At 36.2% G+C, this 15,709-nt stretch overlaps 1 protein-coding gene across 5 annotated transcripts in view; it reads right to left on the bottom strand.

The window, feature by feature from the left end:
- Positions 1-15,709, bottom strand: part of LOC131429690 (dual specificity calcium/calmodulin-dependent 3',5'-cyclic nucleotide phosphodiesterase 1A-like) — a 614,729-nt gene that overhangs the window by 108,460 nt on the left and 490,560 nt on the right. For 4 of the 5 annotated variants that reach the window (XM_058593994.1, XM_058593996.1, XM_058593995.1 and 1 more), the window contains one exon: positions 10,828-11,124. The exons of the other annotated variant lie outside the window; for it this stretch is intronic. In XM_058593994.1, the coding sequence (XP_058449977.1) occupies positions 10,828-11,124 (297 nt within the window). The remainder of the gene's footprint in view (positions 1-10,827; positions 11,125-15,709) is intronic. 5 annotated transcript variants of the gene reach the window in all.

Below are 15,709 nucleotides of genomic sequence, written 5' to 3'. Positions count from 1 at the left end.
GTTTGTGTGGTGTCAATCCATGCCATCGGTAATCGAAATAGAGAACCCAGAAACAGAATCCTGTCCTGCCACCGGGAACGTCAACTCCCGTTTTGTTTTCGGATAATCTATTCATTCTATTTAGCAGTACATGTAAAGGTTCAATCGAATTCACGCGGTGTTTTCTGGTTTATTTTTTTGTTGTATATCCGCGTCGTTCGAAAAAAAAAAGTGTAGCATGTGTCAAAATTGTCGAGTGGAGCTGGTCGTTTTGGAATCTACCCGACCTGAGATGATGATAGTACAAATGCCACATACTGTTCACATCAGGCATGCCAGGGTAAATCTTTAAGCAATCAAACCGCTTGAATGACAGTAGAAAAATAAACCGCTTTGTTTTTAGTGAAAATAAAAGTCAATGTAAATTTCAAAAATGTCCATTTAACATTTGATAATATATAAAATCCTTAAGAATCTGCGACTGCATAAATATCTTCAACGTTAAACAGAAATTCGCAAATACAGATATAAATATGCAAACATGCCAGCACTGCACAGTGGTCCGAAACGGGAAATTAGCGTGACAGAAATATTTTCACTATTAAATATTAGTTTTTGGTAGTTGGTGTAGTTCATAAAAGTTGTTTGATGAAAAAGGTCATTAGGGTGGTTCAAATTTGGATTTAAATCTGGAATCTAACTTTTTCAATTGATTTTAAAAATTATTGCACTTCCCAGCAAAGTTGTAGGAAATTTTATTTTGAGCAACTTTGTTGAAAAAACAAATTTCCTAGCTCTTCATTTGTTATGATAGTTTCTGACAAATCCTCCGAGCGTCTCCTATTTTTATATTACTTGTTAAAGCCAAAATCGAATCTGAAATTAACAGCTAACCTCTTAGGGTGAAATGTAGTGGAATGCGCGCGTCGCGTTTTTGATCAATTATTTAAAAATTAGACCGATTTTCGAAAAACCAAAAACAATTTTAACTTTTCGCAATTAGATTTAACACAACTAAGTATTCTTAGAATATTGAAATTTTGCTTAGCATAATAGGTTTTTGAAATGTATAAACGGTTACTGTTGTGTTCCACGGGGATTATTTTAGAACTGAAAAACAATGGTCGTTGAAAAAATTTCACAACGAATCTCAAAATTGAACTCAAAATTGTAAAACTTTTACCAAATTAACCGAAATTTGAAGAAGTTTACATCAACTTTCCACCCTTTTCTGTATTATTTGCGCGCTGCTGTTTTGTATTGTTGTGGTGTGAGAAATTCTCGGTGGGTTCGGTGCATTATATATCAAATAATGACACGAATTTATGCAACGTTGAGTTTTGTGTTGAAATAACCATAAGTTGAATTCAATGAAATTGGTATTGTAAGAAATCGTTCATTTTTTAAGTAACTATCGTTTAGTCCAACTCTGTTGAGCTCAATGCATTGATGTTGCTGAAGCAATAATGCTTTGTTGTGTAATATCACATAATAGATATTACTTCAGATTGTAACAATTCATTATAGCAAAACTAAAAATTCGACCTGGACAGGCTACTGAATTAAATGAATACAAACCAAATATTATCGTTCATTTATAACATTGAAAAATGTAACATTTATAAATCCTGGTTCCAGAATCAGAGTTCAAATATATTTACGTTTATGGGAAAAGTATCTTCTTTGTATATTCATTTTTGACTAATTAGCATAAACTATGAAAAACTCAGGCTTATACATTGTTAGAATGTTAGTCAATACATATAAATATAAACTCGTGTTAGTCAACTATAAATACTCATGGTTCTAGTGTAATAGTAATCAATAACAATAAAGATCGAATTAGGATATATTCAAAGTGTGGAATATTCAAAAATATATTACGAATCAATAAGTCTTTTTTAAAAGCCAACAAAACGTGTGGTGAGCCCACTGCGCTCAAACGCTGAAAATATTCCTGGTTCCTATTTGTCGGTTTTGTTTGTTATGCTTTGTGCGACGATTCGTTCATCTCAAGCGGTTGAAGTTTTACGCGCATTTTTTGGGACTACATTTCACCTTGAAACATCTTGGTGTTCACAATCGGGTTGAATTTTCTAGAGATGCTTTCTGAAGTTTCAGATACTTTTCTTTCGGGTCTGCACAGTATCTTCACTGAGCATGCGAATAGATAGAATCGTATGCCTAATAAGCGTGGCGTTATTAGTACAAATTTATGGTGATCGTGATAACCAACCAAGCACTGATGCATACTACGGTCATATTTTCTCAATGTAACTAAAGTGTAATTCGTTGACGTTGAAAAAGCTTGTAATAAAATTGTGAACCACTTTGATGTAATTTAATGAAAGATGGCTTTTTGGTCAAATTTTGCATTTAAAAATATTTATTCTGCGTTTCGAAGGAATATCCCTTAAGGGCAAAACGACAACAAATTTGACGAAAAATATCTGTTGTCGTTTTGCACTAAAGATGAAGGGATATTCTTTCAAAACGTCGGCCTTTAACGTAAAATAAAAACTTAGTAAAGCAACACTTGACCAAAAAACCAACTTATGTTGAAAAACATAGTTAAGCAAAATTGTGCGCAGAAATTAGCTAGACAACTTTTTAGAAGACAATTTTTTCCTAAAACTGCTCACGAAAAGTAAGAATAAAAAAAGTGTTTTTCGAGGGCCACCCTACTTTTACTCCGAAAACTTGATGTAACTCGATCAAATGAAAAACTAGGAAAGTAACTTTTTCAGCAAAGTTGCTCAAAAACAAATTACCTTCAGTTTTGCTTTACAATAATTTTTAAATTCAATTAAAAAGGTTCGACCCCAGATTTCAAACCAAAATTGGACCACCTTAATGACCTCTTACGTCAAAAGATACGCCAGTCGATGACAAACAACTTCTGTGAAGACACCAACTACAAAAAACTAATACTAAATAGTGAAAATATTTTCGTCACGCTAATTTCCCATTTCGAACCAATGTGCACTGTTTTTGATATACTGTGCTTATATGTATGCGTATACTGTGTTGTTCCTATTCTGCAAAACTACAGTCTAATATTCTCATATAGCCATTTGGGATAGTTTGGTATAAAAAAAGCAGTATTTATGTACTTTAGAAAGAAATTCGATTTAAAAATAACGGGTGGGTAATGGCAGTAGCCTAGCTGAAATCGCAGGATTAAGGGTGATAATTCTTATATTTCCAACAACAACAACAACTGATATAAATCGATCGATTCAGAGACCTAACTCACTAAACGTTTACTATTTGTAGTGTTTGGAAACTCTTTACGTTACACAGTGGAAAAAAGGATAAAAAACACGACTTTGCTCAATAATTTCACAGAAATCTTAGTAAATACTTTCAAAGTGGGTGTGGCTTATGAAAAAAATACCGCAGAATCTTTTGATGATATTTAGAATATTCGCAAAATTCACGTTCATGCCCGTTTTGCCCCGATTTCTCTTTTGTTCTGACTTTACTTCGAAGACTAATTGAAAAACTCTGAAAAAATGAATTCAACTAATCAAAAGGTTTGCTGTTAATCAGAACGACCTCAAATAACTATCTTCTGTTTTACCTCAAACCTTCTTCTTCCATAAATTTACAATAAAAAAGTTTTACTGATTGGCGTTTGAGCCAATTATAGTTACCCAAGTAGCAAACATTGTTCTAGTACTGAATTTATCAACTCTTCTCACAACGATTATGCGATTGAAAAAGCGCACTTCTCTTGTATGATGTGCAACAAGTTTCCACAAATTAGTCAACAGATAGTTTTCATTATGATAATTGGTGTTATATCGTATTGTCCCAATTTTCCCTTAAACTTAATTTTTAGTTGAATTGTGGTTTACAATCGTAAGACAGATCCAATACGACTTATCAATAGTGGTCCATATTAGGTAAAAAACGCATAAGTCATTTAACGACTGCTTTTGGATTGTTGTATAGTAATGAACGGTTTTTCTCAGGCTAAGTCAGTTTTCAAATTTTCCCAACGTTTCGGCCGTTTTTAATATGGCCTTTTTCAAGGGAATATTAGTTTTGTCGTCTTTGTCGATCTCGTTTGTTGCAAACGGTAAGAAGTTTACCTGCGCGCACTGCTAACTGGTGTTTGAAGATGGTGGGTATGAATTCATATTTCATTAGGAAAGACATTCTAAACGGAACAATTATTTAAATTATGATGCTTAAGTAGAACCAGCTATTGCGTCTGTTTAATGGTTCAATTTGAGCTAAAAAATTGCTCTAGTTCTTCCATTTGAACTTTGATGCTTGTAGTATAGAAGACGAAATGTTAAGAATAAGACAATATTATGGGCAATTAGAACAAAATAATTCAGATTACCTCAAAATGATCCGGAAATATGTTCTTTTCCATGGGGTAAAAGATTATCAATTTACATTTTTTTACATTTCATTTGGTCATTCGTCTCTCGGGATAGAAAAACTTTCTGACCCTATTAGCGAGTTGGGAATTGAACCCTAGCAGGTTGCTCGAAAGCTCTTACTTATTATCCTGCACTAATGAGTCGAAGACGAAACGTAAAAATAAATAAAAATGGCTATGTGCACTAAGTACAAAATTTGTTGGGGAAATTTTCAAATAACCTACCTCTGATTGTTTGAAATTAACCATAGTCCTCCTCAAATCAAGCGCATGAGCTATCAAATGATTCAATTGTTGAAGACGTAGCGTTACGAACAAAATGATCGTCTGTCACGCAAGGGAGTTGTAGGGTAACAGAGGTATTTTGGCCCACTTTAGGATTGATTTTATTTTGGCCCACTTTGTAAAAATATCCACCAAATGTTGTAATATCTTTGAAAAACCCTTCCGCCATAGGTTATTTAATGTGATTAGCTTCAAATGGATGCAACATGGGTTACTTAACATCGATTAAATCCATAAAGTTTGTTGGGTGGGCCAAAATATATGAAGTGGCCAAAATACCTCTGTTACCCTATTCCCAGCCGCGCGCACAGAGATGAGGACGTTTTGCTGAAGGGGGGAATGTATTCACAATGTTTATACTTTTATAGCTTCCCAAGATTTATAATTTTTAAATATACCGGAACCGCTCAATCATCGCGTGGTATATCTTTCTATGCGGCTGCACAATTTTGATTCTAGTTTCTATTGCATGAAAATTTTCCTCTTAGTAGAGATGGTCGAAATTAGGGTATTTGAACCCATTTTATCCTGAGTTCGGGTCGGGTACGGGTAAAGATTTTTAATTTTAAACTATTACGGGTCGGGTTCAAACGTAAAACGATGTATAATGAATTGGTAGGTTTTCGGATTCTCAAATCCGAAATCCGACGGAATACGAACCCCGACGGATGTAGGTCAGGTTCGGATTCAGAAAAAATGGCTGAGTTCGGGTTGCGTACGGGTTTAGTTTTTATTAGGTAACGGTGAGGTTCGGGTTTGAGAATTTGCATACCCGACCTCCGTTAGATATTTTACTATGTATTTCCCGCAATTTCAAGTTGGTTCCATATGCTCTGCTTCGAAAATGTAGATTAAAAGGCTATAGCAGGGTAAGCATGTGAAATCTGCCTTCAAAGAGAATTCATATCGTTACATCATATTTGAAAGAGCTGGGACTGGAGACAATTTTCCCAAAAATTCAACTCTTTAACTGGTATTATGACTTTAACTGCTACAGGGTGGTTTAAATGATTTTCATTTTAATTGATTTTTAAATAATCTCTCCACCGAAAAATTTAAAAAAATGTTGTTGGGATATTTATGGTATGTCTGGGAATGCTCATAATCACTTTTAGATTTTTTAGCAATAGTTAAAAACTTTTTGGATACGTTAAAGTGTATCGGTTTCATAGTTTTTTTCAAATTGAGTTTATAAGTTTCTCTAAAAAGAGTTAACATTTAACCATGCGTCTCCATTAAAGTTATATTACACGGAAATGCATGATGCATAACAACTAGAACTAAGCACCATGTGTTTCCTTGTAATAAATCTTCAATGGAAACGCATGGTTGATTATATTATTGTTAGGAAAATCAAATAATGCGATTGTCTTTTTTACGCGGTTTTCTATGCGGATTTCCGTAGCGCAGATTTACGCAGATTCCTGAAGTTACGCGGATTTCCGAAGTTACGCATTTTTTAAAGGGAATTTTGAAAGTTATTCAGTTTTCTTGTTTTGTCTTAGAAAAGCATGAAATGTCGAGATCTGGTGTTATCCAAAATTTTTTTAAGTCAACTCTCTGACAGGATTTAAAAAACTTTTTTTTAGATTACACCAGATCTTGACGTTTCATGCGTTTTTAAGACATTTGGCAACAAACTTTTTTTTTCGATTTTGGAAATCTCAAAATTTTTCCAACTCCAAAAGTCGATTTTTTTTTATTTTCTTCGGAGATTAAACCAGATCTGGACGTTTCATGCATTTCTAAGACATTTGGCATAAAAAAATTATTTACATTTGCGTATTTTTACGCGGATTCCCTAAGTTATGCGGAAAATACTGACCATGTATTTGCAACTCTATGGTAAAATCATCAAAGTTGTCGTCTCATGATTTTAGAAGCAAAATGACGCGAATTGTGTGTGGCAAAATGCTCAAAATTATGTACAGGTTATCAATTTAATAAATAATACTGAACACTCTTCTATATGTGAAATATTTAGTCTACGAAAAGTCTAAAACTTTCTTTCAATAAGAAGATGAAGCTTTATGAGCGTGTCTTTTGCCCCGTTGTTTTCATGAGTTTTGCTCTGTTGTTTTGATGGATGTTCACTCGTTGTTTAAGATCATCCTGCCTCTATGTTCAGATAACCGCGACTTCGCGTAATTTAAAATGTATATTTTTCATGTTTTCCACGATTGGACGTCATATCCCGCATGTATTTCAATGGACAATTTTTGAGGGTTTTGAAAAAAAAATATATTTCATGTGTTTTCAATGCATTCAGCGAGCATTTGTTCGTAATTATGAGAAATAATGTTCGCGTGTTATTCTCTTTAGTTAAGATATAGAAGCATTTCCTTTGGAGGTTAAATTCACCCCATTCACCCCTATTTTCGAAACGGATTTGATGCTAGATTCAAGAAAACGATTTTAAAGGTAGTTCTGAAATCCAAGATGGTGACTTCGGGAATTTTTATAATCCTTAAAAAGATTTACAATATTGATATTTTAGGAACGGATTTGATGAGAAAAAAATGTTTTAAGTGGGTCTGAAATCCAAGATGGCGACTTCCGGTTAATTGATATTTCCTGAAACCCTTACAATATGGGTATTTTTTAAACATATTTGATGAGTAGGTGCGAAAAAATGTCGTTCGAGGGGGTAATTTCTGTAATTCAAGATGTTGACATCCGGTTTAAATATATTTTAAACTCTTACAATATGCATATTTTGGAATGGATTCGGAAAGTAGGTCCAAGAAAATGGTGTTTGGGATGGTTTCGAAATCCAATATAGCGATTTCCTGTTTATTGATATTCCTTAAAAAAACCAGATGTAGATGCCAGAAAACAGTCTTCGAGGTGGTTCCGAAATGAAAGATTATGACTTCCGGTTAATTAATATTTTTTGAAGCTTCTCACAGTATGGGTATTTTCGAATCGAGTTTGATAACTAGATACCGGAAAAGAACGTTTGATGTGGTTCCGAATTTCATGGTGACTTCTGGTTCATTGAACTTTCCTGCATTTACGCATCAAACCCGTTTTGAAAATACGCATATTGTAAGAGGTTTCGAGATAACACAGGGGCTGAGTAGTCTCGGGCCTAACACATTGAAGCTAGTTTTATCGAAGTCACCTTTTTCAGTTAATTAAGTCAATTAATTTCATGATATTCTATTAATTAGTCTGTGAGTTATTGTGCTAAGAGTGACGCTACAATGGATCAAAAACAATTTCGTGTTTCAATTTTACAGTGCTTCTTGAAGATAAAAAATATCGTTCAAGCAAAGCAATGGTTTGAAAAGTGTTATGGAGACTCTGCTCCATCAGAAACAACAATTCAACGTTGGTTTGCTGACTTTAAACAGTAGACGTCCAAATGAGGCGGTTACACCAGAAAACATAAAAAATCACAAAATTGTTTAGAATGATCGAAAAGTAAAGTTGCGTGAGTTAGCTGACCTCGTAAAGATATCAAAAAATTTGTATGATTCATATTGCATAAGAATTTAACTATGAGAAAGCTCTGTTCAAAGTTGGTGCCGCGTTTGCACACTGTTGACCAAAAACGAGAACGTGTTGATGATTCTGACCAGTGTTTGACGATGTTAAAACGTGACAAACCGGAATTTTGCGTCGATATGTAAAATGGAATTGAACTTCGAATCGCTCCCACATCCACCGTATTCGCCAGATGTGGCTCCCAGCGACTGCTGGCTGTTCGCAGATCTAAAAAAAAATGCTCGCCGGTAAGAAATTTGGCACGAGGTTATCACTGAAACTGAGGCCTATTTTGAGGCAAAAGATAAATCTTCCTACAAATGTTGTATTGAAATAATAAAGCGGCGCTGGAATGATTGCGTTGCTCTTGATGAAGATTATATTGATGAATAAAGTTAATTTTGAACCAGAAAAATCGTGTTCTCTTTGTTAGGCCCGGAACGTTCCAGCCCATGTGTTATATCAATAAACCGGATACCGTCATCTTGGATTTTAGATCGACATTGTACTCTTGCATCTATTCAACGAATCCGATCCAAAAATCCCCTTATTGTAAGGGTTTTCAAGAAATATCATTAAATCGGAAGTCATTATCTTGGATGTCAAAAATACCTCAAACATAATTTTCATGCAAAAACCCTTCTTACCCTTTTCTTTCTGGGCACAATTTTTGGTACAATACAAAAACAAATGGTTTACTACACTGAATACCTGCGAAAAGTTTAATACAAATCGGAGTTCCTTTGGGAGGTCTAATGGCTTACCCATTTATGGAAATGCTCGTGTCAGGAATACCTTTTGGTTAGACGCATGCAGATTTCGTTTATGTTTGAAAGTCAATCCTTGAAGTAAAGTCAAAAATAGAGAGAAATTGAGCAAGACTAAATGGGACTATGAATTTTGCGATCAATCTTACCATCCGCTTGCATGTGCCTCGAAGATTTCCCCCCAGGCGCCTGGCAGTGTCTGCCAGAAGCGTTTGCCAGAATGCTGGTAGAATTCCGGCAAGAGTCTGGCAACAATGCAACAATCGTTTCCGGCAGAGAATTTCGCCTAGCGGTTATTAACGGCTCTTTTTCTGCCGGATTTTTGTCATACCAGACTGGCAGGACGTTTTGAATCATTTCTTCATTTTAGTGCCTTTGGTTTTAATTTAAATGAAGAGCTATAACATAGCTTTTGCACTACCAAACATAATATACAAATCTTCTTCTCTTAATATACCAGTATTTTCATTTCACTTTCCTGGTATCAAGATTAGTTTTTATATTTGCATGTACATGCAAGATTGATGAATATCAAATAAAGTCGAAAAAAAATAGAGAAGGAAGAGCGATCTCTCAAGACGTGACGTGGCGAGAGAATGACGCGATTTCGACTGCAAAATTTTGACAGCTGCTGGAATCCTGCCGACTGCCAGAATTTCTCACAAGCGGGAATCACTTATCGATTATGCGGATCTTTTCACATAAGAAACATTATTTGAAAAAAATCCCTGTGATTTCTTTGAAATTAATGAGTAAATTCGCGTTTTCGGCGAGATGAATCAATTGATTTATTGCAAAATCTTTGATTATTGATGAGGAAGAAAACAGACCGAAAAAAATAAACAAACAGATTAATTGTGATTTAATTTTCTTCTACTGCAATTTTAACTGGAATCTACGGATCAATGAATCCTACAAAGAGGTGTGGCAAAGTCAAAGATCAAATCGAATGTACTTCATAGGATAATCAACCCTTTCTCAATTGCACTTCTCATCCGGAGCGTAGTTGGGGTGTCCTGATTGATTACATTTAGCATATCTACACGATTGGCGAATGTCCTTCACTCTCGAGTACAAGATAAACTGAATATATTTGTTTTCAGTTTGTGTTCACCAACTAAACGAAGCGTAACGGAATTGTAAATCAATTGAATTTGATTACAGATTGGTTGTGATGTTGCAGAAATTGAAGTGTCTGTCACGATAGGAGAGAAATCGTCCGGTCAAATCAAATTAACAACTAATACTGAAAAGTTTTTTTCTACCGATTATTCAAAGCAATTTCATCTTGTAGCTTACAATTTAGGATTAGCTCAATTGCTTTGAAAGTAAAAAAAGAAATGCAGCATTTTAATAATAAGTTCGACCTGAAAAACATTCAATTTTCATTCGATTTTTACACCACAAAACGATTTCGATTTGCTGTTACTTTGTTGATAGAGTCTTGCCGCGAATCCTGTTGATTGTAAATTTCTGGTTGGGAATCGAAAAAAAAAAAATAAAATAAAATAAAACCAGAACCAGAAGAGTAAACGTAGAATGGAACTTTTGCAATTACGAAAATGGTTGGTGTTCGTCTCGTCGGCGACCGATTTCGAGAGTTGAAATTTATTCGGAATGCAATCTAAGGTGGTCTACTTTCATGAACCAGCACTAGGTTATTCACTAGACGAGGAAAGGAATAAAACGGAAATTGCTTCTTGGTGTTTGAGAGTTAGGTATTAGAAAAAAAATCGGGTGCTATTAGTCAATCGTGGAGCAGATATGCAAAGCAGAAAAAAAACAGGAACAATAGGATAAAAGTAGTACCAAATCGGTACTGGTTGAAGTGTGGTAAGAGTTAGTAGACTATAGAAAGGTGACGGCTTATTTTGGTTCGATCAAGCAAAATGTTTTGATTAGAACAGAGACCTGGCCCACACCGGTGCACGTAGTTTTCGCCTCTGAATGATGGTTTTTCCGATCGGTGGTCCCGTAGGACCACTGTGGGTAGGCGGGGCCGATGTGGTGACGCCCCGCCGGGCCTCCTTACTGGCGACATTGCTGACGTTGTTATTATCTCCTACCGGACCGACGTTGTTACTGATCGCTTTACCACTACCACCACCACTGCCATCGTTTCCAGTATTACTATCGGCACCACTACCAACACCCCTACAACCACTTACGCCACCACTGCCGCCACCACCACCAACGCCATCGTCTTGACTGGGGTCGATTTGCGATTCGAGTGGAATCCGCCAAGGTTGATGTCGTTGCCATTTCAAGTCGTCGCACAGTTGGTTGGCAGTCGTGGTGGTTGTTGTTTTTGTTTATTTTTTTTTTGTTTCGGTTACAATTTTTAATCCGATGTCAGTTTTGGCATCGGGGGCAGCAGGATTAAAAATTGCAATTAGCAGTAACAGCGACGGTTAGTGATGTTGAGTTTGGATCGTTTGGAATTGGTTTGCAAGATTTATACAATTCGGTCAGAGTTGAACGAAAAGAAAAGAAAGAGTTGTCTTATTGCTATGGGTTTGCTGTCTTGGACGATAAATTTATCATTATTAATGGATGAATGATGAATGATATGCTTTATGTGGAAATCGTTCCTTCGTCGGTTGTTTCCAGACCAACTTCGCGTACATCACAGTAGAACTTTCTTTTGTCGGTTATGCTTTGGAGATCGTGATGAGTTTTTCTTTAATGAAAGTCGTTGAACGAAAAAAAATGGGAAATTACGTGTGATAGACTTTGGCCATTTCGAGATAGAGAGATTTTATTTACAGCGTGCAATCTTTAATTTGGAACAAAGATTCAAGAAAAAAAGTAATTTTATTTGATCTGAAATGGACTGATTTTCTCGGAAAATGTCAAACTGAATTTCGTTTGAATTACAAATAAGTTTAACCCTTCATCACCCGAAAAATATCCGGTTCAGAACAGCAATAATTCATCCCGGGTTCGATGTGTTTCGGAAATGATATCGATTGCTGTCGGCAACACGAATTGGATATAAACGATCAGACAACAGTATAATTCGATAAATTGCTGTCGAAATTGCTTTCATCTGAATCGATTCCACGAGCAAACGAGGGTGAAGAAATGAATGAGGACCCGGTGTGATTGTGGTGAAGTCAATAAATTTGCGAACGCGAATACGAACGGAGCGGGGGAAGGGAAGAACCAATTCCGTTAGTGGGCTGTGTGTGTCGAAATTAATCGAGTATGTATTGCCCACGAACTGCGACAAATGACAAAAAAAAATTGTGCCCTATTTCGGAATGCTTATCTGATGATAGTGCAAACAAAAAGTTGTACTTGGAGTAAATTCTTAACTTTTACGACGACGAATAACATATATTGCGTTTGTTCCCCCCCCGGCCCCCTTCTAGCAGCTTTGGGTAATAAATCAATTAGTACTAGTAATGAAAATACCACAAAATGGTGGTACAACCATAAATAAAATCACAGAGTCTATCGGAAGCAGTAAAGTCTGATACAGTCTTGTTCAACTAATTCGTTTCTAAATTGCAAGTAAGCAAATCTTTCATACGACCCAGATTTTCATCGGTAATGTGATGTCGCCTTTTATCGATTGCACTTCTCATCACAAACGCAGTTGGAGCATTTCAATTGATTAAATTTAATATGTCAAAAGGATTACTCGCACTGGATCAGGATTAGAGAGCATCCTTCATACTCGAGTACTCGATAAGCAGGGTATATTTATTTCTAACTTGTGTTCATTAACTTAAAGAAATGGATTGGAACGGCAAATCAGTTGAATTGGATTTCACTGCTGTTTATGTTAGCAGGAGCGATATCATAAATGTCGTTTACATCAATTCTACTTAATACCACACCATTGAAATGAAAATTGGAAAATTGAAACACAATTCAAATTGGTTTCCCATACAAACATCAGCAAACTTGGGGCGGACTTAAACAAAGTAGGAATTGTATGAGCTATAAAGGCAGAACCCCTTTTTAATTTAAATGATTATTGTTTGCTGTGATTAATTATCTGAAAATCAGACTCTTTTTCTATGAAATACTGAAATATTCCACAAATATGGGGCACAATGCTTAAAACATTATGAGAACATCTGGCAATAAGCTTTATAAAGCTTCGGTAAAATATGTTACACCCAAACCTAAACCTAATTTACGTAATAATCGTGTTCGTAAACCAAATCATGACGTATAATAAAGTTTACGTTATTTAGAATTTATTACGTAAGGAAAGTTTACGTTATTTGAAATTTTCAACGAAAAAGAAAGTTTTTCTTATTAATATATTTTTAATTCATCCGACAATAAAAGGTCTTGATGAATACATAACACTTTCTGCGCATATCATAACACTTTCTGCGCAAATTTATGTGTAGGTTAGCCCAAATCGAGGAGGTGTTCAACAGTGTCAAATGATCTGATGTATGCTGTTATCGGTTCATAGAATTCTAACGTCGTTCGATGAAATCTAGGTTGAAGCAAAGACATCACATTTCACATTTCACGAACAAATCATTGGCACCATCCTTTTTAGCGAGTTTGGCGCTCTCAGGCATCCGCATCGAGCCTCGTACATAGAAGCAGTGTTGGTGATTGCCGATAATTTGACAGAAGTTGCTCGATATTTATCTATACTGTATACAACATTTTCAACCCGGTAGAAGATTTGCTACAAGAACTCGTGTCTCTCAATGCATGAATCGTGAGAGAATTTTTCTACATTTTTTCGTTCCACTTCATACTCTGAGTATTTCACGGCCCATAAAAAAATTACATTCTGATAATGATTGGTGCTGTGTGGAATTTACCAAGAGAGAATCGCAAGTTGACAATTATCGCAGAAAATAGAATCAATGGTTCGACTTGATGTTTCTCATACTAGGTTGCAATATTTCAAAACCCTTTTCAAATGTGCATTCACATACATTTTCATAGCCACAACTTATACAAAGGCTATATGCACATAGTTAGAACAAGCGGCAATAGTAAAATGATTCTATCGCAATTATCAACTGCCCGTATAGAATCGGGTCGCGAAACGAGAAGAAGCGATCGTTTGTTGCTTCAGAGAGAATCCCCACAGCAGCGTGCTAACCTTTAATTCTCAGACAGGTCATCGAGAGATATTCGCTCTCGCACTGGTGTCTATTCTATGTTAAGTGAAGCATGCCGGTTTTTTGTTGCTACGATGATATCCGTCTCTCTTTGATGACACTGGTTGATTAGTGTGAAGAGTTGCTAGTGAGCGTTCTTTGATACGATAAAAGCCATCATTGCATAGAAGCAGGGGAGAGAAATGTCAAATTCGTGCGCGCCAAAATAGCAGCACAGCGCGTTCATATAATTGACATAATATTTTGAAAGTGATGCCGTGCGACGGCGTTGCTGGACTGGAGATTGATTTCGCTCTAAGGTGGCAGGGTCTTGTTGAAGTAAACCAGTAGAACGTAGCGATCGCTGTGAAACACGGAAGTCAAGACTAGATAAAAGCTTCGGAGATTCAATATCGCCGTTGCTTGCTGAATTTTTCTGCGCCGTTCCAGTGAGTCCGAATCAATCAGACGACAGCGATCGGGATACGGTGGAAGATCTTGCAAGGGAAGGTTTCTTAGAGCAAGTCGAACAAATCTTTTCTGCACGCGTTCAATTCGTAAATTTCAAGCTAGCTGACACGGACTCCAAACTATGCTAGGATTTTCAAGTATAGGCCAAACTAGCGAGCAATATAACGCCTCCAAACAATGAGGATCTACGATTTATTATTTTTAGTTGGTTTGACGTTAAGCCGCCACAACTAAGTTCAGTTTTGCAATGACTGAGCGGAAACATATATTGGAGAAGCCAAATGAAAGAAAAACTAACAGAAAAGATGATTTTTTAGAAAAAGATACGCTCAGAGACAGGACTCGAACCTGCGTTCTTATGCATTCCGTGCATACGCGCTATCATTTCGCCACTCTGAATCTTGTTTAAGTCACTCTAAAACGCCAGTCATACACAGTATCACGTACATCGAACATGGTCTACATCCTGACCGTCACCCGACTGATCCAGCCAGCGACTGGCACCATTAAAGAAGGTGACAAGCGATTATAAATACACTCTCCTACTCAATGCTTGATCGGAGAAATAGGTATAAAGCGAGAAGACTAGTGTTTGATGGACAGAGAAGATGTTTGGATATAAGGTATCGGTCGGGTGACGGCCAGGATGTAGACCATGTTCGATGTACGTGATACTGTGTATGACTGGCGTTTTAGAGTGACTTAAACAAGATTCAGAGTGCCGAAATGGTAGCGCGTATGCACGGAATGCATAAGAACGCAGGTTCGAGTCCTGTCTCTGAGCGTATCTTTTTCCAATAAATCATCTTTTCTGTTAGTTTTTCATTCATTTGGCTTCTCCAATATATGTTTCCGCTCAGTTATTGCAAAACTGAATGAGGATCTGTAAAATCATGTTCGATTTTAACGATAAATCCTAATTTTCGAGGCGCTTTGTAATTAGTGAGGAACGATGCATATTAAAAGTGAGTTTAGAATCCAACAAAACACCAAGGCGTCTGCTTAGCGGTTCAAATTGAACTGTTTAAGTTTGCAGTAAGCAGTTCAATTTGAATTGCTCTGCACTGACTAGTCTAAGACGAAACGTAAAGATAGTAGATCAATTTGTAATTTTTCATCCAAACGCGAAATACAGGTCGAGGAAAAATCCAGAAGATTAGTGCTGACTGAACGCCATCACTGGAGATGTAATTTTTTGTACGAGAGAGCAGTTCATTACTCCCTATTATTTCAAA

This window comes from Malaya genurostris, chromosome 2 (assembly GCF_030247185.1).
Source record: "Malaya genurostris strain Urasoe2022 chromosome 2, Malgen_1.1, whole genome shotgun sequence".
NCBI classification, from domain to species: domain Eukaryota; kingdom Metazoa; phylum Arthropoda; class Insecta; order Diptera; family Culicidae; genus Malaya; species Malaya genurostris.
This window is presented reverse-complemented; position numbering and strand designations above follow the sequence as displayed.